The 27050-nt window shown below is 38.3% G+C and overlaps 2 protein-coding genes across 5 annotated transcripts in view; one reads left to right on the top strand and one right to left on the bottom strand.

The window, feature by feature from the left end:
* LOC134536052 (vacuolar protein sorting-associated protein 45) overlaps nucleotides 1-15768 on the bottom strand; it is a 31725-nt gene extending 15957 nt beyond the window's left edge. For 2 of the 4 annotated variants that reach the window (XM_063375590.1, XM_063375583.1), the window contains exons 1-6: nucleotides 15356-15768; nucleotides 10112-10310; nucleotides 5732-5881; nucleotides 3403-3539; nucleotides 1562-1672; nucleotides 54-188 (exon numbers count right to left, since the gene is read on the bottom strand). In XM_063375590.1, the coding sequence (XP_063231660.1) occupies nucleotides 54-188; nucleotides 1562-1672; nucleotides 3403-3539; nucleotides 5732-5881; nucleotides 10112-10310; nucleotides 15356-15448 (825 nt within the window). In that variant the 5' untranslated portion in view covers nucleotides 15449-15768. Of the gene's footprint in view, nucleotides 1-53; nucleotides 189-1561; nucleotides 1673-3402; nucleotides 3540-5731; nucleotides 5882-10111; nucleotides 10311-15128 lie in introns of all 4 variants that reach the window. The other 2 variants (XM_063375598.1, XM_063375605.1) reach the window with 2 other exon arrangements.
* Nucleotides 15769-15848: 80 nt separating this feature from the next.
* Nucleotides 15849-20949, top strand: LOC134536045 (coatomer subunit alpha). Its single transcript, XM_063375572.1, has one exon. It carries the CDS (start codon nucleotides 15849-15851, stop codon nucleotides 19524-19526), a length of 3678 nt encoding a protein of 1225 aa, XP_063231642.1. The 3' UTR covers nucleotides 19527-20949.
* The last annotated feature ends 6101 nt before the right edge of the window (nucleotides 20950-27050 follow it).

Raw genomic sequence — 27050 nt, 5'->3', positions numbered from 1 at the left:
GCCAGCGGGTCCCGGCATGCAACTATGAGCAGAACGCCTGCAAACATACGCACGTCGGCGTAGAACTGGTCCTGTTCCGCAGACAGCACCACCTCCTGCAGGTCCTTGGGCACTCCGGGCACGCTCGACAGGTTCACCCGGTTGTTGCTGATGGTGAGCAGCTCGTGGACCATGGCCTGGTACGTCCACTGGAACCATCGGCATTGACCATGATCTCTCGTGAAGGAGGAGGTCCAGTACAACCATTACATTTGTTGTTTTACGAGTTGGTATTCATTATATTTAATTGAATTTCAAAAATAATTATTTTTACACTACTATAGAACTCCAACATTTACACATAGAGAGAGATTTAAGTAATGATTTTGCTTGAGAAAACAAAACTTAAATCATAATATCTTTAGGTTTTTATTTGTTTTTTGATACTTAGTCCATAAGTCAACTGTTTGGTGATTTTGTTTAAACAAGTCATGAATACATACATATTAATGTTAGTAAATACATGAAACACACATGTCAAGTTTGTATGAAACAAATGATTACAGTAACACGTGTGCAAACCAGCATTAAATAAAGACTACTTGGTAGAACAATTCCTGCCACTTCTATGAATGAGACATGTCAGGATATAATGGGGAAGAAATACATAGCCCACTAAGGATTACAAATATTCTTCCAAAATTATCTCTCTGTAAACTTATGTAGCTAATTTGCTATAATTTTCTTAGTCTGTCTTTTTTTTTTGTTATTTAAATTTTAATTCCTGAACAGAAGGGGTCCGACCCCACGAAAATTCCCCCTCGCTACATTCTTGCTGGAACCATCGGCATGAACCACATGCTACTGTTTTGTTAAGGTATTCGCTAACTAGCTCACTGAAAAACTCAATGAAATAAAGCTATGGAATTTTTCTCTCTACTTTCCAATAGCATATGGATAGAGCCATGATTATTTTGAAAATTTGTTTCACTCCAGGCTAGACTCATCATGCCTATATATATTCAAGCCTTTTTAGAATGCTCAGAGACTCTGGTTAACACAAGGTCAAGTCTTTTGGCGGGTTACACGGGATTTGTTAACCAGTTCTTTGTCTTGTTTATAACCGACTCCGGGACTCCAAAGGCGTGTGAAGAGCACTGTAGTCCAATCAACAACTTGAAGCAAATGTATATGTGCTTGAAGTTTTCTTTGCTTCCCAATGAATCCCCAATATAATTGTGGCTCTCTAATTATAAAACTATGTACAGGATAACCATTTTTCAAGCACACACATGTAAACAAGCATCACTTTGTAATATTAAAATGAAAGTTAACTTTTAAAATTTTTTTGGGCTTACTGCTGCCCTCACTTTTAATCTGGCAAGTTAATTTTAGAGTGCCTTACAATCTCCCATAAACTTAATGTTACAGAGATGCTACTACACCACACACACACTCATGCCTTACACAGGATCTTAACCCAGACCCAGTGTGCATCAAAGTAGCTGGCCGGCACTCCAACGAACTGCACTTCAGAGGTCAGCTACGAAACTTAGCAACTGAAAGTCTGGAGTTGCAATACCTGGCTGAGCAGTGGAGTAACTGGATCATCTCTCCGATCGAGTATGAGCAACAACGGAGATGTTTCCGTCTGCCGAAAATTGAAGAGAGCAGCCTCTTTCGTCAGCACTTCCTACCAAACACACCCCTCTAATCTCTTCAAATTAAAAAATTCACAAAATTGTTAAGGACAAAGACTAGACTGAAAAATCACTACTTACGAAGAACATATCTCCTAGTCACAAAGTCACAAAGCAAAACACAGGACAATTTCAAAGAGTGTCATACCCTACACTTAATAATTGCAGAGATTCATAAAACAGTACAGTTTAGTTGAATATATTAGGTACTACTCAAATATTGTTTGTCAAAATGTTGACCACATAGCTCTTAGTTAAGTGTACATGACAATGTTTTACCTTGTTTTATAAAATACTAGCTACTGCCTCATTTAATTTTTTTTTTGTAATTTGTTTGAAGTAGGTACAAATATAAATGTACATTTATATACACACACAAAACACACACACACAACACACACACAAACTATATACCTATTCTCTTTATATAGTATATTTTTATCTATTGATTTATCTCATTCTCTATACCTCACTCAAATCTCATTCTCAATATTTTTTTTACATCTCTCTATCTTTCTAAATCATTATCTCTATCTCATTTTTATATTTTATTAAATTTAATTTTGTCATGAGTACGTACTTATACAACAAAAAAATACAAAATGCCACTAAACTATATGAAATACACACACTGATTGAAACAACTCATGCGCCACCTATTGTTTATATCACACACAAACTGAAATGCCTCTGTTTGAATTTGATTCAATTCAATTCTGTGAGTTGCCACTGTTTCTACTTGTTTCATTTTTATTCTGTAATGTGTGTGCCCTCATACACCGAAAACAAACGAACTGTCACTAAACTACATGAAATACACACATTTTTTAAAACAATTTGCAAGCCACCTATTGTAAAATGGTTGTACTAACTCAGAAACCATCGTGGGCATGCGCATAATAACTCACCAAAGTTTCACTGCAATCGGATGAATGGTATAAGAACGCATATGGGACAAACAAACAAACATTCATATATATTTGCCTTTATACCGCTACAATATGTTTTGCTATCCAGTTGACTTTAATTTCAGAACAGACACCCCCTCCATAGAATAATACCTCCATGGATAAGACTCGCACGCCACCAATTGTACGTTATCTCACTTACACAGTAACCTTCCTCATGTTTCAAATCAAAGGTCAAGTGTGCGAAATTTCATAGAGATTGGCTGAATGATGCCTGAACAATGAAATAGTGAAGTATCATCAAGAATAATTAAATTATGCTTAAATGGTTAACTTTATAAAAATCTCATCTTGACAGTGATCTTCCTCGTGTTTCAAAAGTCAAGTGTGCTGGTAACCTGGCACCTGCAAGTTACGAACTTGTCGGATCATCAGACGTCTACTGTACACACATACAGCCACTGGGAAAGTCAATTTAATTGAAAAACCTAGTTGCGGCTCGACCTAACATCAAAGCCACACAAGGACATTTTTTTAACAGTTCACAAAAAAGTGGGATAAGTAATGAAACTGTAGATATGTTAAATAGGTATGGTAGTTATGGTAAATACATCAAAAATAAAGAATTAATTATAGGGAAATAGGCATATAAAAAAAACGTGACCACAATTATTGTAATATATAGGTATCATTTGAATCTTTTGAATGGAAAATGTCCACCCAAAATTATATAACACTTAAATCACGAAAGAAGGTTAGCCTGTTACTGTAAAACTTTTTAATAATAATAATAATAATAAATAGTAAAAAGTTACCCTGATTTTCTCTGCCAGTCTTTTGGCCATCTCTGAAGATCCTTGGTATCTTATAAAGGGGTGTTTCTTAAGTGACAGGAGAACAGCTGTTATACCTTGAATACTTCTTAGTAAATGAGCATGGTCCCAATTCAAACCTGGAAATAGAAATTAATGACAATCACACAAGAGAAACTTGTGGGAACTCCTAACACACACCCTCATGAAAGATCAAATGAACGAGAACATATATAAAGTTTTCTATATCAGGCTATTGCCTTCACAATCGTTAGTCATTCTTAACATAACTAATCTCCCTTGACTTAATAGATACCACCATGTCTTAGTTCCTATAACTGCTATGCCATAAAATGTAAGATCAGTTCATGCCATTGGGCAAATGTTATTTAGTTATTTCCTTCACAGCTAAATGTGAACTATAAACAGCCGTTCAAACAATGCAAGTGGAAACAATCTACGTATACTTACAATTATTTGGCTAGTTTCTCACAAACACAATTCAAACTAGGGGTTAGTTCCTTGTTCTGAGAGATGGACAATTAATAAGGATCGCAGGCTTTCGCAAACATTATCTGGAGTTGCTTGGCTTCTGGGTTGTAGCTAACCCGATGATGGCTAATGCCAGATCAACCGAAACGTTGGTGAAAATCGCCTTCAACGCTGCTACAATCCAGTAGCCAAGCAACTTCAGATAGGAAAGTAGCAGTTTTTTGAAGTCCAAGTTCAAAACCACTTTCCCTATCTTAAAAAAAAATTTTTTAGCACCTATTTGTATGCCACGTAAGAGTTTTTTTCATTGTGCAACCACAACATATGCCTTTTCTTGTAACCAAAATGTATTTGACAAAGATGAAGCATGGAAAACACTGGTTGAATTAGTGTTTATATAAAATAGTTTTTTTTCCAAGTCAAATGATGTTTATGGTTTTGTCATTTGTCAAGATACGCTACATTTTTAAAATTCCTCTCTCAGGAAGAGAACACACAGGTTGCAGTAATTATTTTTTTTTTTCCAAAATGATCTTGCTATTCATAGTAAATGTAAGCTTTTTAAAAGCTTCCAGACACAGAAATTTTCTGAAATATTATAGTTGGACCTAGGCTATAATTGAAGGGTTGGAACTGGGCTAAAATTGGATGGTTGGTACACTATGACAGCCACATGTCAACATAAATGCAGACTACTCATTGTTTTCAGGTAAATCAAAGTAAATAGTACATTGGAATAGTTTTTTAAAACTAAAATAACAAATCATCCCATTAAGGAGACACAAGGGTCATTAAATTTCACCCACGCCATAGCATTGGAAACCATCAATGGTTTATGGTTCCCACAAAATCTTAACAAAAAGCTTTTGTCGAAGCATATGAACTATAGTTACATACATTAGTCATGATTGCTTTTTAAGTGCAGCTACCTAGTGCTAAAAGAGAAAAAAACATGTCAGTTATGGTTAGTACTGCATGGTGGTCATACTAAAAAATATTCCCCTAAATGTTGGAGTTTAAGAGGAAAGCAGAATTAGACTACAAGCATCAGTATCCATCAACAATGAAATTTCAATATGTGGTTGCATTAAGGCGATAGTTTCCATAGTAGTCACCAGGTATATTTTTTAGTATTGGATCTGTTGGTAATTGTCGAAACTGAACCTGGCAACAAACTTCAAACAGTTCAAGCTTTCAACGAAAGATTGCAGTAGCAATGACAATTTGTAAACAAAAGATATTCATTCAAAAAGAAAGCACCTGGACTGAGTGGTTTGCAGGTAGAAGGTATAGCCCTGTAATGGTGAGGTCGAACGGAAGAGAGATGGGGACACAAAAATCTTATTTACCCCAAAATTAACATGACTCTGAACATAATGCGACAACCAAACTTTTTGATTATGAGTTTGTGAAAAAGGTTTTATGGATTGGAAATTGCAATTTAAGTACTTGAAAATTATTCAAATTATTAAATTTATTGCAAATTTACTAGACTTTCTGGAGCTACTTTTGTCAGTAGAGTGATTTACATGAATGCTTTTGAAACACCAAGCCACAGTTACAAAACAAATTGTGTTTTGTTTTATGACTATAGTTCAAAGGCAACTGTTCAGAAAGCAAAGAATGTGGTGACAGACTGTGGTCCCTCAGGAGGGGGAAAGAGAAGGGGTCCGGGGAGGGGGCCTTCCCCAGCAGCCACAGTAAAAAAAAAAAAAACAGAATTATTAACAAAATAATTAAATAAATTACCCCCTAAGATACCTGTAATGGGTGAAATGCTTTCAAGTGGGTGAATAATGGAGCCACATTCAATTTGCGGACAGAAACGAGCCTCGCTCACCTTGAACGCAACCCGTTATGTTGAGGGAGAAGAGGTGGGGACTGACGGCGAGGAAGTCGCCGTAGAACTCCTGCACCTCCCTGACCACTTCCTGCTCGTCACTTTCCGCCAGCGTCTTGATGTCGGCTTTGGCTATTATGTTGCTGAAATCTGACAGCAAGTACCCACCATTACTGTGTGACAGGCAAAAAAAAAAAAAAAAAAAAGAGAAAGGGTACACAGGCATCTTTTATAAAATGGGATGATAATGTTTTATCTTACAAACACAATTACAACAATTGTATTTAAGTCTGTTGAACTAAGATCGGTATAATCTGTTTAAAATATTATAATGAAATACTTAGCAGCCTGTTCTGCAGTATTGTATTTTTGCTTGGGTAGAGATTAGCAAAACATTAATCTAAACCACTATTAAAATTTAAAAACTTAATTTACAAGTAATTTATAAAAAAAATCCTTCAGATACACCCATATTTCAATATTAGCTGAAAATGTTTGGTTCAAATATTTTCAATAGTTATAGATTTCATTTTATCTTGTTTTTATTTTATAGAATAAATGTTGAGCCATTCCTGAATTTAAGATATTTACTATTAAGGATTGCAAAGTACAGATTGCAAATTACAGATTGCAATGGAATAATTTTTGCACCTTCAAGTTTTGTGCGGCTTATAGTCCTCACCTAAATTCCCCCTTCGTGTTAAAAGTAATAGATCACACATATTTTTTGGTATACTGAATTTGCATAATTTGGGTTATGTAAATTCTGTTGCCCCAAACATACATATACATACATACATATATATACATACACACACACATATATATACATATATTGTCGTAGGGGGTGGTTTTCAGATGGACGAAAAGGAGTAATTTGGGCGCCACCACGTGGAAGGGCACGTGGACCCAGCTACGAACTCTCGGCTCAGGGCCGTGACGTGACCGGTGTGGGGCTAGGCTAATCTCCCCCCTCGTGTGTCGTGTTCGTGGGCTCTTGAGGCGTCCCACACGCCTCGGAACTCAGGGAATTATACACGTGACCACTGAACCACACATTCTGAGCTAGTGATTTTATTACCAGCGAACTTGCAGAGGCGAATTATTACAAGGCACGTTACAAAAATGGTAAAAGAGTTTTACGTAAAGTACTAAAAAACACCGTTGCGGGTGATAACCAGTTTATAGGCTGACCAGGTCACCGCGTGGCCTGGCCTTGAGATTCAATCACGTATTACACGTACGAAATATCCGTAAATGGAAAACAAATATTTAGGCGAAAGAGTCTACCACCTGGAGCAGGCCTCGAAGAAGTTAGAAGGTTTTAGATTTATTTAAAGATGTGACGGAAACTAATGGATCAGTGAACAAAAGAGATGAAGTCGACGAGGTGCGCGGGCCGCCCCTTCTCCAGGCGGCGAACGGAAACGGACTGCCGAGACCAAAGCATCATGGCCGCCGGGAAGGGTTAAGTTCCCGCTTTGTTACCGGGCAGCTGTCTGGTAACATACTTAAATATTATTTAAAAAACAAACATAATTTAAGTACACTTATTTATAATTAACAACCTTTTGTTATGGTGTTATTTCTTATTAAAGTTTAAAAACTATTGGCGGGTAGTTCTGCAGATGCCCGCATGGGGCGCTGCGCCGTCCTTACTTACTAAAACTTGAGGCGTGACAATTAGGGATATTTTATTACATAAAAAGGTTTATACATTATGTTTATTTTAATAAAAGCGGTCGTCGCACAGACTCTAGCACTGCCTCTTGCCGGGCGCCCAACACACACACACACACACACACGCACGGGGCGGGAGGTTTGAATAGAGGGTTGGTGGTGGGAGGAGAGGGGGGTCAGTTGCGACGTGACGTGGCACATCGGGCTAAGGGAGGGCGTAGCCCTGGTCCACGTCAATATATATTTAAGCAATTCATAGACTAATTTTCAAAGTCAAAATTGTTAATAAAAACTATTAACATATAATAACACATTTTTGTGATTTTAAATACAAATTGGTTCATAAAATTAAGAGAGCACACAAGTAGAGAAGGTTGTCAGATGAAATTTATATATACAGTAGAACTCCAATTATCCGAACTCCGACTATCCGAATCGCCGATTATCCGAATCACAAACAAGTCTTGACTTGACTTGTCTTAACTTGCCGTTGTGCCTACACTGACTTCCTCCCGCGTGTGTAGGCACAACGGCAAGTTAAGACAAGTTCCGGCGCATTGCAGTCACGGCGCACCTGTCATTGTTTGTTTTGATTAGCCAGTGTGCTATTGACCTTGCTCGAGGACGCTACTCTTTCGCTACGGCTTACTTTTGTTTGTGCGTGTACAATACGTATGTACTGTATTGTTTTTATACCATGGCTTCGAAAAGAAAACGTGTTGTGCTATCGTTAGCGGACAAACTGAAAATTATAGAGCAACTCGATAAAGGTGTAACGGGTAAGAAGTTGTCTGAGATTTATGGTGTTGGACAAGCAACAATTTCTGACATTAAAAACAGTAAGTCAACACTTTTAAACTTTGTTTCGGTGCTTGAAAATGAAGATGGAAGTTCCTCCAGGAAAACAATGAAGACAGCAACCAACAAAAATTTGGAAGATGCCGTGTTTAAATGGTTTTTGCAGCAACGTTCTATGGGAAATCCGATTTCAGGTCCAATCCTTTGTGAAAAAGCCAAAATCTTAGCAGAAAAGCTTGGTTATTCATATTTTAAGGCTAGTAACGGCTGGCTAAGGAATTTTAAATTCAGGCATGGTGTACGCGAGTTAGATTTGGCTGGTGAGAAGCTTTCAGCAGACTCTGCAGCTGCTGAAAATTTTATTGAAAAATTTAAAACTGCATCAGAATCCTATGATCCGGAGTTTGTTTATAATGCCGATGAAACTGGCCTTGTTTGGAAAGCATTACCAAAAACCACTTTGGCTTCTAAAAGGGAATCTAGTGCCCCTGGACATAAGGTCAGTAAAGAACGTGTTACAGTGCTTAACTGTGCCAACTCCACTGGAAATCATAAACTGCCACTTCTTTTGATAGGAAAATCAAGAAATCCAAGAGCATTTAAAAACGTAAAAAAACTTCCACTCTTCTACAAAAGTCAACCCAAGGCCTGGATGACTGCAGCTTTGTTTACCGAATGGTATGATGAAGTGTTTATTCCTGAAGTGAAAAAGCACCAAAAATCGGTGGGAAAAGAAGGCAGTAAGGTGCTTTTAATTGTTGATAACGCACCCACTCATCCTACAGCAGAACTGTTGGAAAGAGAGAATGGGCAGTTTAAAACGACGTTTTTGCCTCCCAATGTTACAAGTTTGCTGCAACCCATGGACCAGTCTGTTATTGAAACAATGAAGCGCCATTACAGAAGGCAACTGCTGAGAAAACTGCTGATCGAAGGTGCTGAAGATGAAGAATTGGTTTTGGCAAATCATAGCAAAATAAATTTAAAGGACTGCTGTTACATGGTAGCGGAAGCTTGGAGTTTGGTTACGGCACTGACGCTAAGACGTGCGTGGAATAAACTGAAAGGCCTACCGTCTGAGAAGAACAAAAAAAAAGAATCTGAAGAAAATGAGAAACAAGAATATGGAGAGGATGATGATGATAAAGATGCGTTGTCACTAGAGGAAATAAGAAAAATGATTGTAAAAATTCCTGGTTGTACAGAAGTAAGTGCTGAAGATGTAGGAGAGTGGATGGCTTGTGACACGTCTGACCCTGGTTTTCAAATTCTCAATGACGATGAAATTGTTGTAAGTGTGAGAGAAGATGTTGAAGTGGAAGTGGAAGAAGAACTTTCTGCTGATGTTGAAGTAGACGCTGGACCATCAGCTAGTGAAGCATTTGCCGGCCTCGAGACTGCTTTGAAGTGGATGGAGCGTCAGCCCGAGTGTGACCACTTGCAACTGCTCACCGTCAAGCGAATGCGTGACCTGGCTGCCCGAAAACGGTTGAAGACAGCAAAACAGCTTACATTGACGGAGATGTTTAAAAAACAATGATTTTTATTTCTAAACTTGTACATAAGTACATTTTATTTATATTTAAAACATGTGAAAATTTCATGTTTCTTTCATTTAATTCAATAAAAAAATAGTGCAATATCAAAACGTAGCTTTTATTCTCTCCAATGGCAATTTTTTTAAAAAAAATCCGATTATCCGAATATTTGATTATCCGAATGGGTCCCGGTCCCCATTAATTCGGATAATTGGAGTTCTACTGTATAGACACACACACACATGTAAGAAAAAATTATATCTACTCATAAATAGGATTTCAGTTATAAAGGCTAAATAAATTCCTTGTCTACAGAACTGCTAAGAAATGTGCAATGCAGGAAGTAAATTTGTTTAAAACTCACATATATAATACATTCCATAACGAGGATATCGCAACTCTCTTGAGAGTAGTGCTATATTTTCCTTTGTTGGCCGAATGAATGTTATGCACTTCAAATGTCTCATTGGTTCCTGCTGTCCTCCAGAGTCTATACGTTCAAACAAATAAACTTCTTTCTGCAGAATTTCAGACTGGCCATATACCATACTCACGATACTTGTCTGGACAAAGCAGAGAACAAACAAGCAAACTATAACAATTCTGCTATTGTGACATTACATGAAAGAACTACAACCGTGAGAGTGCAACAACATAAATCACTCCCACAGAATACAGAAAACTAAAACAGGGCTACAAAAGAATAAGATTATCAAATTTCTGACTAATTTCTAATAATAAAAATATAATTAAAATTGGACCAAAAAATAAAAATTTGAAAAAGACATTAGAGTGTGTCATTAATTTTTAAAGCTCGAGCTACAAGGTTTTTTTTTGCATATTATATCAAAATATCAAAAGAATGTTTGAGGAAAAAATCTTTAAAACAAAAACTGATATGGATTACAATCTCACATAATATGTTCTAAAACTTTGAAATTCTTATTTTTCATATATAATGATATTTCAATTTTTTTTTTATATTACACTTTAATAACTAAGAGGTATCTTTCTGTATGTGTCTCAATAACCAAAATGCCCAGTAAGGTAAAAGAGTACTGATCTAAAATTACTGTTCAGGCAATATAACCACTTAACTGAAATGAGCGCCAAATTAATTTAGTTGTATATACCAAAATATTCCAATTAAATAATGTAATATTAAAAAGGAAAATATTTCAAGAAAAATAATTAAATGTTAAGCAATTTACAACTAATTAATTACTTGTATCCAAAATTAATGCTTGTAGTTAAATAATACGAAAATTAAAAAAAAAAAATTAAATTTGCCATAACCTCAGTAAACAAAGTTAGCTCATTTAAAATAGCACTAAGACTAATTAAACAAAAATGGTCAGGACTTCTGAGGGAAAATACTAAGATTATCAGGAATAGTTTGCAATATTCAAAGTTAATCAAAGTTAAATTTTAATTAGGAATTTATACAAACTTTAACAGAAATCAATGATAATATGAAGAATTTTGGATACAACTAACCTATTTCTCAATATTAATCTATTACTAACTAAACACACATATACCTGAAGCAACAACACATCATCACCATACATACAATTGTAGAAATATCCAATCAAAACAAAATCTTCAAAATATTAATTAATGTAGTCTTTCATAGCAGTGAACAGAAACTGATTAACTCGAAGAATGATGATTCAGTCCTGTAGTAGTATACGTTAAGAGTTATTTTAAAAGCAGCAAATCTTAATCTAGCTAATCGTCTATTAATGTTTTTTTTTACAAGTGTTAAATTCACATTCTTCAATCTTGATCCGTAGATATTCCTTTGAATTCGGTGTAGGACTTTAATTAATAAAATATATTATCACATTAAAATTGACCGTCCTTTTCAGCCTTCTGAATTCAATATATGTTCCAAAACTCCCTGTTCTTAATAATCACATTCATTATTTTTTTTCCTGCCCTTGTTTTAAAACTAACATTTCATCATACAAGTTTCCACAGAGATTTTATGGACAATCATAGAATAATGCTGTAATTTATAATAAAAGAGTATAACTGGTGTTATCAAAAAAAAATTACACTTATTAAATTGTCTATTGACAAAATACAGTACAATTTCATTACAACTTCTTAATTTTTTCTTATGAAAGATATCTTTCGAAACTCTTCCTAACTCATTGTATTCTCTTAGCTAACTTTCATGAGGTTTACTACTCCCCTCTTGTTGACAGAGCCTTAATAAGGTCATGCTATATGTTACAATATTCACTAACCCTAAAGGCCAAAATAGATTAAATATCAAACAACCAAAATCCAAAGTCCTGATTAGCAGCTATTCTAAAGATGGATTTACAACCTCCAATTGGTGTATGTATGTATGTATGTACATAGCTTTCTTTGGCACATAGCATATGCAAACATGTAACCATAGGCAAGTTCCCCCCCCCCCCCTAGAAAAAAATTCTGGATCTGCCCTTGCCTGTAACTGATAAAATATAAAAAAATGTCTCAATAAATCAAAAAAAAATTCCAAATAAGGTTTACTAATTCAATATGTAGAAATTTTTGCAAAAAATAAATACTGAGGTACATATATAAAAAATCAATTTTGAAAGTTGTTTGATAAAAATATAATTAAAATAGTAATTCTCTATAACCTACAAAATATAAACATAGAAAAAAATGTGTATCCTATTAATAATTAATATTTGAAGCTGAATTTAATTGCAACAAAATACTTTTATTATTTTGTAAAAAAAGGGGGGAAATGTACATACAGAAAGATATTCTTACGAACGCGGGAGACAGGGCTGCGACGTGTCCCAGATACCCAGGAAGCCTGGCGGGCCCACACGGCCACTGACGACATGCATGCGTACCTTCATTAGAGTGGGCCGACCTCACCACATCCCCACCCCCGTGCCCTCCTTCCTGGGCACTGTTAGCGGCCTGAGAATTCCACGGGCTTGCTGAGACCGCCGCGTGGAGTGGCGTGAATAAGCACCATTGTTCTGGATGCTTCGATTGTCGGTTTGGCCCAGGAAGATGTGACACATCACAACCACGCCAGTCAGTTCCAGAAAAATGTCCAACGGGTATAAAAGAGGCGACGCCGGCCTCCGCGTGAGTTCCAACAGGCGAGTTGAGTGAAGTGAAAGTTCAGCGAGCGGCGCAGATGCAGAGCGATAGGACTGTGCGTGTGTGACCGAGTGGCGCGAGACTACATGTGTGGACAGGTGCGAGATAAGGGGTGAACCACTGTTGAGCCTAGCTCCAGTGAGGAGTGTGAACTGTGGACTGGACAGATATTTAGTGATTTGTGAACATACTTTAAGTGTTGTGATTTAATTAGTAATGTAAATATTAAGAGCAAATAAAACTGTATAAAATTAATTGGGCTATCCTTACAAACCAGTTTTCCCCACTCGTAACAAAATGTATGCTATATTTGGATGTGTTTGACAGCAGGATATACCAGTTTTGACTTTAAAATATAAGTGGTATGTGTAGGTTATGAATCCAATTTTTTTCTCTTTAGAATAAAATATGCTATTTTTAAACTGTTATGGCAAAATTTGCACCCACAATATCACAAATCAAGAGCGAAGCAAGCTCGGAGGGTACTTCTGAACGAGTGCTTTATTTTATCCCATATTGTAAATAACTCATCTGATCTGGGATCACAGCCAACCTAACCTACCATGGCCATCGAAGTAAAAAATGGCACATAATATCAAGCAGTAGATTTTGTTATTTTATTATGGTTTAAAGTCTAATCGACAGCCAGATCGTTAGAGACGATTAAGAAACAACAACAAAGCAGGAATATTATGAGAAGGAACCATACCAGCATAATGCAAATACAGTCTTACTACTGCGCCACCTTGCTCCGTAAAAATCAGTAGGTATAAGGATATGCCCTCATCACTAGCTCCGTACGACTGTGGGAAACCGAATAACAGACGTGACAAAAAAAGAAATACTGTACCTCCGTAAAATTAACCAAATTGCATACTATATATTACAACAAATGTTTATATTTAACAATAAATTATACAATTTTTTTTAACAGTGTAAAATATGGATATTTTAAAACTGACTTATTTATTTAATATTTCAAAACTAGTGACTGCTTCATAATGCAACTCACAAAGATTAATAAACATTTTTATATATACATATATATATATATATATATATATATTTTTTTTTTAAATGTATTTTTACTGCATGTCACTATTCTCGATAAATAGCCACATTATATTTTTGTCACTGCTATTTAAATTAAATTTTATCTATTACATTTCACTACTAAATTACTTTGAATGTAGGAAAATTGAAATTTTCATGTCCTGAACTGTCCCGACTGCAGGCGAACAGAAAGGGGTAGGAACACTTTTCTTGGCAGGACAGGAAGGGAGTGGAATGGGTTGAAGAGATGGTAGGGGTGAAAGAAGCAAAGGATCTGAGGAGAATACTAAGGGGGAGGGGAAGTGAGCGAAAAGGGAGGACTCCTTGCCACCGCGTGAAAGCCCAATTGCAAGCGTAATAGTCAATTAAATTTCTGTAACATTCTCTTTTCATCCAAGAACTCTTAATAGCATCAGATATTTTCCTCTCTATTCTCCTCACAGCACAACTTTTCTGTAGTTTTCTCTCCTGCTCTTTTAAAGTTCTTTCTTTGTCCTGTCACTTAAGAGTCCTATACCCTCCCACACCACACATACACCACTGATACAATTTTTACTAGCCTTTCTGTAGCCTCTGGTCCTTAAACATCTCCACTCCATGTACTTCATTAGTTCTAATGGACTAATGAAATGCTCACACTTTTCCTACTTTTATAGTCTCCTCCACTTACTCTACAACCACCTACTTACGCTTATTAGTAGCTTCACCAGTTCCCTCTGACACCACTGTGTACAGACCCAACACTGCATGCTGTATGCCGTCTCCTTCAGTAAGCTTCTTTCTCCCCTGAATAACCTGTACACCCTACTTACCTTTCTCTGCTGTTTACTAAACTTGCTACCCACAATCCGACAATGGCAGGCCTATGGTAGGGGTGATCAACCCCCTCCACCCGGTGACTGCCCCTCCACCATCCTCCATAAACTCTCTAAGAACTAAAAAAAATTGTAGACAATACCAAAGGTAAACTACACAAGTCCGCACTGGACCTTTGAAGCATGTTCAATATTTTTATGTAAAAATGTATTAAAATTTTTTTAGTGCTTCTTAGCTGTATGTAATTTATTTTCTTAGTTTTCTTAAAGATCAGGTAAAACTAGTTTTGATGCCTTTTCATGATGTCAAAAATGTGTTATACTAGCTGTTTAAGTAAATTTTTTTCCCCCAAAAATTTCTGACTCCCCATTTAACTGGGAGGTAATCCATACCACCTGAAATTCTTCGGTCATTCATACTCCCCAAAAATTCAAAAGAAGTCTGCCACTGCAATCCTCATTTTTAGCTGGTGACTTCTTTCTTCTTCCCTCTAGTAGTATACTCTTGTACTTGTAACCCGTTATTTTACTACACTCGTTTTTTACCCATGTCTATCCATATACTATTTCTTGCAGGCCACTCTTGCAAACTATATTGTAACCCTCTCGCCGATTCTCACCGTGTTTTTATCCATTAAAAGAACTTTCATTCCTGGGCCACTTTCTTCTGTCATTTTTGTTATATACATTTTTACAGCTGCAACAACATTCATCGTAACAAGTAATACAACAAAATTAATCAGTACTTTTACTCTTCCAGAACGTAAACAGAACAGTTTCAACGCACACCTGTGTAGCGAAACAATAATCACATTTGACAAGCAGCATACCAACTGTAGAGAATAAATGATTAAGATCAACTTAATTATTAATTTTATTTGTATTATCAAATTAAATTGATATAATTTGCTTCAAATTATCACGATGAATGCAAGTGATGTTTAACAGAACATTTATTTTCTGAATAATAATCAATAATAAATACTGCCAACATTTTCTATCAAGCACTTGTTTTGCTGATGTGGCATTGTTTTGTTGCCGTGCTTGAGTTGTTAAAGTTGGTGGTTTTATGGAAGTTATTTATTTAGGAGTGGGGCGAAAGTGTAAGAAATAATGTTAACAAAATTTGAAACCAAGTCTGCTCGGGTAAAGGGTCTGTCGTTTCACCCTAAACGCCCGTGGGTTCTGGCAAGTTTACACAATGGTGTGATCCAGCTATGGGATTATCGAATGTGCACGTTATTGGATAAGTTTGACGAGCACGACGGACCCGTACGTGGAATTTGTTTCCACAGCCAGCAACCGTTGTTCGTATCTGGGGGTGACGACTACAAGATCAAAGTATGGAATTACAAGCAACGCCGGTGCATATTTACTCTCCTCGGCCACCTGGACTACATTCGCACGACCATGTTCCATCACGAGTACCCCTGGATCTTGAGCGCTTCCGATGACCAGACCATTCGCATCTGGAACTGGCAGAGCAGGACGTGCATATGCGTGCTCACGGGCCACAACCACTACGTGATGTGCGCGCAGTTCCACGTGACAGACGACATCGTGGTGTCCGCTTCGCTGGACCAGACGGTCCGCGTGTGGGACATCTCGGGGCTGCGTAAGAAGAACGTGGCACCGGGCCCGGGTGGCTTGGATGAACACCTGAAGAACCCCGGCGCCACGGACCTGTTCGGCCAGGCGGATGCAGTGGTGAAGCACGTATTGGAGGGCCACGACCGGGGCGTGAACTGGGCCTGCTTCCACCCCACGCTGCCGCTGATCGTGTCAGGGGCCGACGACAGGCAGATCAAGCTGTGGAGGATGAACGAGGCCAAGGCTTGGGAGGTGGACACCTGCCGTGGCCACTACAATAACGTCTCCTGCGTTCTTTTCCACCCTCGCCAGGAGCTCATCTTGTCCGACTCTGAGGACAAGAGCATTCGGGTGTGGGACATGACCAAGCGCACGTGTCTCCACACCTTCAGGCGTGAACACGAACGATTCTGGGTGCTTGCTGCTCATCCATCGCTGAATCTGTTTGCTGCCGGACATGATTCAGGTATGATTATCTTCAAACTAGAAAGAGAACGCCCTGCATACTCTGTGCATGGCAACTTGCTTTTCTACGTGAAGGATCGTTTTCTTAGAAAGCTTGATCTGACTACATCTAAAGATACAGCTGTGATGCAGCTCCGTGGGGGTAGTCGTAGCCCTGTGTACAGCATGTCGTACAATCCAGCAGAAAATGCTGTTCTCCTGTGTACACGCACTGGAAATGTAGAAAACAGTTCATATGACTTGTATGCTATTCCAAAGGACTCTGATAGTCAAAATCCAGACTCTCCCGAGAGTAAGAGATCATCAGGAATCACTGCAATTTGGGTGGCAAGGAATAGATTTGCTGTCCTCGATCGCACACATTCTCTAGTTATCAAAAATTTGAAGAATGAAGTTACCAAGAAAGTCCAAACTCCAAGTTGTGATGAAATATTCTATGCAGGCACAGGAATGTTGCTTCTGCGTGATGCTGATGGTGTGACTCTGTTTGATGTGCAGCAGAAAAGAACATTGGCACAAGTGAAGATTGCAAAATGCAGATATGTTGTGTGGTCATCAGATATGTCCCATGTAGCTCTCCTCGCCAAGCACACTGTCAACATCTGCAACCGTCGTTTGGACTCGCTTTGCTCCATTCACGAGAACACTCGTGTCAAATCGGGCACCTGGGATGATAGTGGAGTGTTTATTTACACTACAAGTAATCACATCAAGTATGCAATTTCAAATGGAGATCATGGCATTATCCGCACCCTAGACCTGCCAATCTATGTGACTCGCATCAAGTCGAATCAAGTGTTCTGCTTGGACCGTGAATGCAAACCTCGCATCCTCAACATCGATCCCACTGAGTACAAGTTCAAGTTGGCGCTCATTAACCGCAAATATGAAGAAGTTCTTCAGATGGTGCGCAATGCCAGGTTGGTGGGTCAGTCTATCATTGCGTACTTGCAAAAGAAGGGGTACCCTGAAGTTGCGCTGCACTTTGTGAAGGATGAGAAAACTAGGTTTGGGCTAGCACTTGAGTGTGGCAATATCGATGTGGCCCTGGATGCTGCTCGGGCTCTGGATGATAAATTGTGCTGGGAGAGGCTTGGACAAGCTGCGCTCATGCAAGGAAATCATCAGGTGGTGGAAATGTGCTACCAGCGGACCAAAAACTTTGATAAACTCTCCTTTTTGTACCTCATCACAGGCAATTTGGATAAACTTCGCAAAATGATCAAGATTGCAGAGATACGCAAAGATGTCTCTGGACAATATCAAGGAGCCCTGCTCTTGGGAAATGTAGCAGAGAGAGTAAAAATTCTGAAGAACTGCAACCAGAATTCCTTGGCATATTTGACAGCTGCAACTCATGGACTTGTTGAAGAAGCAGAGGCATTAAAAAGCCAGTTCGACCCAGAGAAGGATTGCCTCCCAGAGGTGAACCCCAATGCAGTATTTCTTAAACCTCCTGTGCCCATCCGCCAAGCAGAGAGCAACTGGCCTCTTCTAACTGTATCTAAAGGTTTCTTCGAAGGTGCGATGGCAGCCCGCGGAAAAGGGCCAGTGAGCTCTGTGCTAGCTGCAGATGTTCCAGAAGATACGAGTGCTGAAGGATGGGGTGCAGATGCTGAGCTCGGCTTGGAAGATGATGGTGGTCTGGGTGGGGATGAAGAAAGAGACACACTAACACCTGGTGATGCCGAGGGAGGTGGCTGGGATGTAGGTGACGAGGATCTCGAGCTGCCTCCTGAGCTAGAGGGAGCGGCAGGGTCCACGGGAGAGGAAGGGTACTTTGTCCCACCAACTAAGGGTGTGCCACAGTCACAGGTTTGGACCAACAATTCACAACTTCCAGTGGATCACATCCTTGCTGGCTCCTTTGAGACAGCATTTCGACTTTTGCACGATCAAGTTGGTGTGGTGGACTTCTCTCAGTACCAGTCACTGTTTATGAATACTTACAGTCGTTCCCGTACGTCATTCTCTGCATTGCCCTCGTTACCATCACTGTATGGGTACCCGCATCGTAACTGGAAGGAAGCTGGCCCCAGGAACGGTCTTCCAGCTGTAGGCATGAAACTGGCAGACTTAGTGCAGCGATTGCAGCTTTGCTACCAGCTGACGACAGCAGGGAAGTTTGGGGAAGCCGTGGACAGACTTAGAGGTCTGTTGCTCAGCATCCCGTTGTTGGTGGTGGATACGAGACAGGAGATCAGCGAAGCACAACAGCTGTTGCAGATCTGTCGAGAGTACATACTCGGACTGAACATGGAGTCAGCTCGCAAAGAATTGCCGAAATCAACGCTGGAAGAGCAGAAGAGGGTTTGCGAAATGGCAGCCTATTTCACCCACTGTAATTTGCAACCTATCCATCAGATCTTGACACTGCGCACTGCTCTCAACCTGTTCTTCAAGCTCAAGAACTTCAAGACAGCTGCGTCCTTTGCACGCCGCCTCCTGGAATTGGGACCCCGTCCAGAAGTCTCCCAACAGGCTCGCAAGATCCTTCAAGCATGCGACAAGAACCCGACAGATGAACACCAGCTACAGTACGACGAACACAACCCGTTTGCAATCTGCGGCCAAACGTACAGGCCGATCTACCGTGGCAAGGCGGAAGAGAAGTGTCCCTTGTGTGGTGCCAGCTACTTCCCGCAGTTCAAGGGCACCATATGTCAAGTATGCACCGTGGCAGAGGTTGGCAAGGAGACCATTGGACTGCGCATATCACAGCTGCAGTTCCGGTAAACCATTTGCAACTGACTGCTCAGTTTCAGTTGCATCATGTCAGACACATGTGTTTGTGGAGTTTGTGTTAGTGTTTCTCATTTATATTTTTTATGTTCAAGAAAGATTAAAGTAGTTAGTTATTGTTGTTTGAAATAATTTTGCCAGTCTGTAAAATAATGGTTATTATAACTTGCTTTATGTAGACTCTTTTATTGCAATTATTAATTAATATTTATCTTTCATCATTGCATTTATTGTGTAAGAACTAAGAACCATATAAAACCTTTTTTAAATTTAATAAATTTTTGAGTCAAAGTTCAGTGAGATTTAAGTTATGGTTTTCTATCTGATACAACAGAAAGTTTTTGAAACACTGTAGAACTACTCTATAGGAATGTTTTAGTTTTACACATATGTTTAGGTTTGTTCTACTCACCATCTCTTGTGCTCCCTAGGAATTGTAGCTAAGAGTTAGAAGCAAATGAACCTAGGTCAAAAAGAGATGATACCTAACTCTCATATAGGCAAAGAGAATGACTTGTTTTTTTTTTTGTTTGTTTTTTTCCTGACAAAAGCAGACATCTTGAAATATACAATTGCGAAAGGAGGTTCATCTGAAGCTGAAACTGCTTAGGCAATACCAATATCTTCCTACAAATGATGAGAGCATAATTAAATTATGTTGTATGTTTTTTAACGTAGGATCTCAATTCGAATATACTCCACATAACCTTTAGTAGTTAATAACTACATGATAACAAAAAACACTATTCAAAATATCATGATATATATAAATATATGATAATCATTGTAATTTGAACGTGATACATTGTTTATTTATTTTCCTAAGAATCACAACACACTGAACATTATGAACAATGCAGAGAGATGATTGTGCCGAAACAACCAGCAGACGACTTGCCCTCGCAATTCTTCCTCGAGAGGAAGAGCATCGAGGGAATGGCCCGAGGGACCAGAGAGCATCTTACCCCTTCTAGTAAAACGGCCATCTACTAAACTGTTTCAGACAAGTAAAATGTGCAAAAGGGTCCCAAGCGTTAAAAGGTCAAAAAGAAACTTTGAGTAAAACAAATCTTATGTTATCATAGTAGAAGTTGATGTAAAAATGGCTTGTCTTTTGCATGGAAAATGACATTGTATTGCATGTAACATTGGCTATACATATTACAAAAATTCAGTTTGCATTCACCCTAGCATCATACTAAACTTACCTTTAATATTAGTTTCATTGGCAGAAGGCATGTAAATTTATATAGAAATGACCTAAATAATATGTATAGAATCTAAAGTATGTTTGGTTACTGTCGGTGCTTTTTATGTATGACATTGATGAGGGAGAATTGTTTACAATAAATTGTGACTATGGATGTTAATTTGTTGTATAAGTTTATACCACAAGATTAAAAGGATATAAAATAAATATAGGCCTTTTGTGACATCCGTGAATCCACTCAATAGACATCTTAAGAATCTGTATTTTTCAAACACAAAAATTGTGTTATCTTATCAGTGTTAAAATTTGTTTTCGTAACTTCAGTTCGAAAATGGTGCATCATGCTTAATAGCGGGCAAACGAGTATTCAGGACAAAGAACGCTCAAGTTAATCATAGTCACTTATAAGCAAATGTAATTACCTACCAAAACATACCAAGGTAGTTTTTAGTTTTATAAAATCCGTAAATGCTCAGTATCAAGAAGAGTAATTTCTGGGGTGAACTTTTTTTTTTTTTTTTTTTTTTAAAGTGATTAGGTTTTGAGAATATCAGGGACATTGCAGAGTTGAACAAGCAGAATGTACTTATCATAAATTGCTCAAAATCAGGCATGAACTCAAATTCAATCTTTATGGGACCAAATCAAGCCATCTAGAAACAACATATTTTTTTCTTAAAAATAAGAATGTAGCACATTCAATAAAAATTTAATAACTTTATATTAGTACCAAGGTATATAAAATGTTCATGCCACAACTGATTCAGAAGAAATCTCTGTCCTTAACTGCTTGCCTACCTTGAATTACAAAGTTTCAGTGGACAGGAGGCATGGTTCCAAGTTTAAATGGCATTGAGGGGCCCTGTACACACATACAGTGTGCAGAGCTTAAGAAAAAATGTGATTTAAAAACTCCTTAAGATATCCTATTAGTGCATGTGTGAAAAGTATTTAATAATACACTGAGGTCGGATTATTAAAGAACATCTAAAAGTAAAGAAAATTTTGATTTGATGAGCTGCACACTTCTCCCACCGCCGCATCATGGACCTTAACATTCCTTCGTACCAGTCTTCACGTTAACAGCTAGCCGCAACGGTCGTTTATTGTTTATAGTGAGACACTGAAATGTGTGACAAAATTAAAGATCCCGCCAAGTGTGAGGTTCATATTGTTATACCCTTTTTGAATGCAAAAAAAAAAAAAAAAAAAAAAGGAAAAAAAGTCGACCCTATCAAAATTTTTAGATGTACTAACTGATGTTTATGACAATGAGATGAATTAAGCTTCAGTTCGAAAATGGTGTATCATTCTTAATAGCGGGCAAACTAATGTTCACAACAAAGAACACTCAAGCCAACCTGCAGTTGTAACTGACAAACTCAAATCAAGGATTGAGGAAAAAATTCAACAGGATAGATGTTTCGCTATAGATGGACTCGGTCCTTTCTTTCCTGACATTTCAAGAACAATTCATAATCAAATTGTTTGTTAGTAATGATTTGGGCTAGAAAAAATTGTGTGCCAGGTAGGTTCCTCGAGTTTTGACAGATGAACACACACAAAAATGGATGGCAGCTAACTGACTTTTCTGAGTAGGTACAAGGATGGCGAGGAGTTTTGAAACCACATAAAACTCCAGAAACAAAATGCCATTCAATGGAATGGCATAATTCCCAATCCCCAATAAGACCAAAAAAGGTTATGGCGTTATGGCTACATGGGATCAAATGGATGTCCTGCTCATCGACCACAGGCCAAGAGGGGAGACCGTAAAAGCAGCGGATTGTTGCCCAGAGCACAATTATTGTGCTTCTTCATAATGAGGCAAGTCCGCATGTTGCTGCATTGATGAACAACTTGCTTCACCAGTTTCAGTGGTAAGTTTATAAACTCCTCCCTATGGCTCCCAAGTGTTTTCCCCAAACTGAAGGATTTTTTGGCCAGGAACCACTATGGACGTGACAATGAACTGAAAGAGAATGTTAATGACTGGTTCAACAACTTGGCGGTTACTTGAGTATACAGAAGGCATAGAAAAGCTGGTGATAATACTATGAAAAATATTTAAATATTAATGGTGACCAGGTAGAAAAATAGCTAAGGTAACATATGTGTTTTAAAATATGTTGTTTTATTATCTTGAAAAAATATCTAGATACGCAAACATTCTTTACTTTTAGAATGACACTCATAGTTCTGTTCCCGTATTTTTTTTACACTGTTCTTTTCCGGTGAGTGAAAAATATTAAATTGTGAGCCAAAGATTCTTGAAATCAATGAAGACTGGCATGACACCTTTATCTCCATTTATTCGCCATATATACTAATGTTATGGTCACCGCTCTCATCTCATAGTTGTCTTACGCAACGATAAGACTGCGTGCCAGTTCAAAACTTTGCTCTTAGAGGTGATACCATGCTAGAAGCACCAGCAAGCATCGCAGTATCATCTCACCTCACTAATAGACCCCCGGCTAGATGGAGCCCCGTAGTAGTAAATTTTTTGAATTGCTGACAGTCAGGTGTGGGTTTAGTTGTCTACTAATGGCTTACCTTTTTTTGTGCGGCAGTCTTTTAAAACTAAAATTAATGGATGTAAAAAAAACGTAACACCTAAGACTACTGCAAAGCTGTGTGTGAGAATGCACTCATATTTGTATTTGCAGTTGTAACTGAATTGCAATATTACCACAAAAAAAAAGTAATCTGTCTTATTCAATATTACTTATTTGCATGGATGAATTATTGGTGTTACAATGTTTACCTTGAACAGAAAAAAAGGTTAGAGAAAGAAGCCCAAGCTTACAAAATAGATAAATTATAATTATCATCACATAAAACTAGCAGTTACCACAACTGCCTTTATCATGATTCTTCCTGTAGCTTCGTGCAAAGCGTTAAGCATAAGACTTAAGAAAGGAATTAATATTGTTATGAACGTGAGCAAGGCCACGACAAGTGCAGGTGCACAGCTGGCTGACATCACATGAGGCCGCCGCAACATGAGACGCGCGGTAGATTACAAGGAGTGCCGCTTCCCCTCCCTCCAGCCCACCGCTCCCTGCGCGGCGCTGATAGACACCTTACACCTCATAGCTGCGGAGTCCCGCACGCCACCTGGCAGCTGCCGACACGTGTTTCGAGAGATTCCTGCCGTCGGGTCGGCGCGGAATGACACGACAGGCCCCAGCCATGCTCATGCATTCTAGAAATGGCGTCTCTGATATATAAGATGAGGATGCCGGCCTCAGAGAGTCAGAGAAAGTTCAGGTGGGAGCTTTCCCGAGGCAGAGTTTCCGGGGCGATAGTGCCGCGGGTGTGGCAGAGTGGCGAAGTCCTTGGACGAAGGTTCCAGGGCAGGAGTTCAGTGGAGTCGGGAGTTTTCCTGCGACTGAGTTTCCGGGCGATAAAGCTGCGAAGTCCCTGGACGAAGGTTCCAGGGCAAAGAGTTCAGTTCTGGGGATAGTGTCGCGGGCGTGGCGGAGTCCCGAGCGAAGTTCCGAGTGAGGCGTCAAGTGGGTCCTCAGCGAAGGCAAGTGCATTGGCGGTGGTGGAGTGCGGCGACGAAGTCCCTCGGCGGAAATCCACGAGGGGTGCTGCGGTGAGAGTTGCGCCAGAGGTGCGGCCCAGCGAGGTGTGTGGATTGGAAAAACGAGTGACTGGGGAATAGACATTTCTTTAAGTGTTGATAATTATTTGCCATTTTATTTGTAAGTGACATAAGTAGTGGCAATAAATAAAACTGTGATAAAAATCTTTAATTGGGCTATCCTTTACGAACCCGGTAAATCGTAACAATATTTATAAGGGTTTTTTAACTAGTTACTTGATATTAGTAAATTTATGAGTTTTCTTACCTTTTACATGTTAAAGTAGGACACGCTAGGTAACCTGACAGTTGGATTTGTTAAACACTTGAAATATGAAGAAACACAGCAGTGTGAAAAAAATTTGTCTTTATTTTTGAAGTTTTTTTAATCTAAGATTTAGGATTAGTAATTTTTTGCATGAATTAAAAGTTTTTTTTTTTAAATTATGCCTTTACTGTTTATTGTTCTTCGCCCAAAACAAACAATATTCAGACAGCTGTAACCATTTTCACCTGAATCAACGAGCATGTTCACCTTAGTGACAGTTTCCATTATTTCCCCTTAAATGAATGGGCAACTTCCTATTTTTACTTGTAAAAATTTTGACAATTCATCAAAACTTTGCAAAACCCTGACGCACCATCCTAGTTACAGTATGGTTAATTCTCTTAAGTGGTCATGCAATGTTACAGCCTTATCCGTGCCACAATGTGCATAAGGCTCCATCTTGCATGCTGAGTTTGTGTATCATTTTCTGGATGTTTCTATCAGTTAAAGGGATTTTCCTGTTAATTTATTCTAATAGCTCTCTCGTATTTGTCATTGGGTCACTAAGTTTCTCACCCAATATTTACTGAACATTATTTTCAAGCTGCAAAAGGTCACACAAGTTATATGAACACTTCTGTGATATTTTACAGCTATTAGACAATCTTTAGTAAATATATATTAAGAAAATTTGAGACTAAACTAAACAAATGCATCATAGCATAGCCAATTTTATTCTACTATCTACAAATCTTGCGCATCAACATGTCTGTAAATATGTTAAAGTATCTTTTCCATGTGTTTTTTTTAGCATTGAGTTTGCACCTGTGGGATAACCCAAGGTTAATTCATAGTAGTTCATATGGTATTTATATTGGGATTTATTTAGTCTTTGCTGTATATCCTACTAAAGATTTTTTTATTCCGTTTCCTGCTATGGTTTGCATCAGTGCATATTATAATACAGTTTTCCAGTAACTTATCCGCTCGTCAAGTCGGAAGTTGAGGTTCTTCCATTGTTCTTCCTAGTTTCGCGTCCGGCGGAATAAGAGAATAGCATTAGGCAATAAGGAGAAAATGAGCTTGGGTTCTGCACATTCAAGACGTCTCCAGTGTGAGGGCCGGTCCTGCTGATCCAGGAATCCCGCACCGAGGACATGAAGCTGCCCAGCGACCATGAGTTTATGTAGCTCTGCTGGCAGTGCATGTTGAGGAAGTCTGTTTTCTTCACACAGACTTAGGTAGTCGTAGTCGCTTCCGTAGCACATCCGTGTCAATTATTGTCCGCCATCGTGTGTTTAAAGACTCCAGTCCAAGCAGAGCAGTGTTTACATATGTCGCCATGGGTGAGACCAACCCTTTATAGCAATTTGCAGCCCAACCTGACAGAAGAGAGCATTGTTCCAGCCGTCGTATATTCTACAGTCTCGTAGTTGTAGATTTTTTTATACACAGCGAGTTGGCCTCTATCCTGATCCGGCAAAGAACATCATCAGGGGTCCTGAAATACCAGAGTTTCGTCCACCCTATCCCTGAGTTACGCAGAGTACATACGTATATCCACGTAAACCGTATATACATTTGAGGCTGATACCTATTCTCATGATGAACGCAAATTTTATATTAGTTTATAAATGGGTCGTCCTGCATGTAAGTAATAACTGTTCAAAGAGTTTACAGAGTATACAAATAAGTAATCTGACATTTTATTGCAATGTGTGTTGCTTAGGTTTATCCCTAGCTGATGTTTGAATACATAAAAAGCTCACATAATTATTTTGCAGTATTGAAATACAAAACACAAGTTTTAAAACATAATTTGTTTTATTTCAATTGTTTTTGTATTTAATATTTATTTATTTAATATTTATGAATAGTAAATGTTAACAGCTTTGAAATCGGGCAAATATAGGTACACACGTAATATTGGGATAAGTAAAACAATATTTTGAATTGAAGAGGAGTTTCAAGATTTTTTTAAATTAATTGTCATTTTCACGAATGAGTGTGACAGCAATGGCTACGCAACACTTAAACAGCGAACTGTGCTGTATTTAAAGGCAACCTAAAAACCTTGAAAGTTAACATTTCGAAAGTAAATGTTGTCAACCTTGATTTTATTTTGTGGTCGTTCGTTGCTAAGAACATTCGCCATTAATGTTCAATTTTTTTTTTTTGCTGTATGGAACAACCAAAACACTATTTTCTAAAAAACTTTTAAAAACTGCATGGCTGAAAAGTATGAATGATGAAAACCAGTTTAGTTGGAATAAAATACACACATGCACACGTCTGCACATGACAGCCATGTTTATTTCATTGCTGCCAAGATAATTCAATATGGTCAAAATTTATTCCAAAGTATATAATATTTTGCCATTATATTCAAAATGCCACTCTGTTAGTACACCATTCCATAAATTCTGCACTAATAATGTTTGAAAAATT

This window comes from Bacillus rossius, chromosome 1 (genome assembly GCF_032445375.1).
Source record: "Bacillus rossius redtenbacheri isolate Brsri chromosome 1, Brsri_v3, whole genome shotgun sequence".
Lineage (NCBI taxonomy): Eukaryota > Metazoa > Arthropoda > Insecta > Phasmatodea > Bacillidae > Bacillus > Bacillus rossius.
This window is presented reverse-complemented; position numbering and strand designations above follow the sequence as displayed.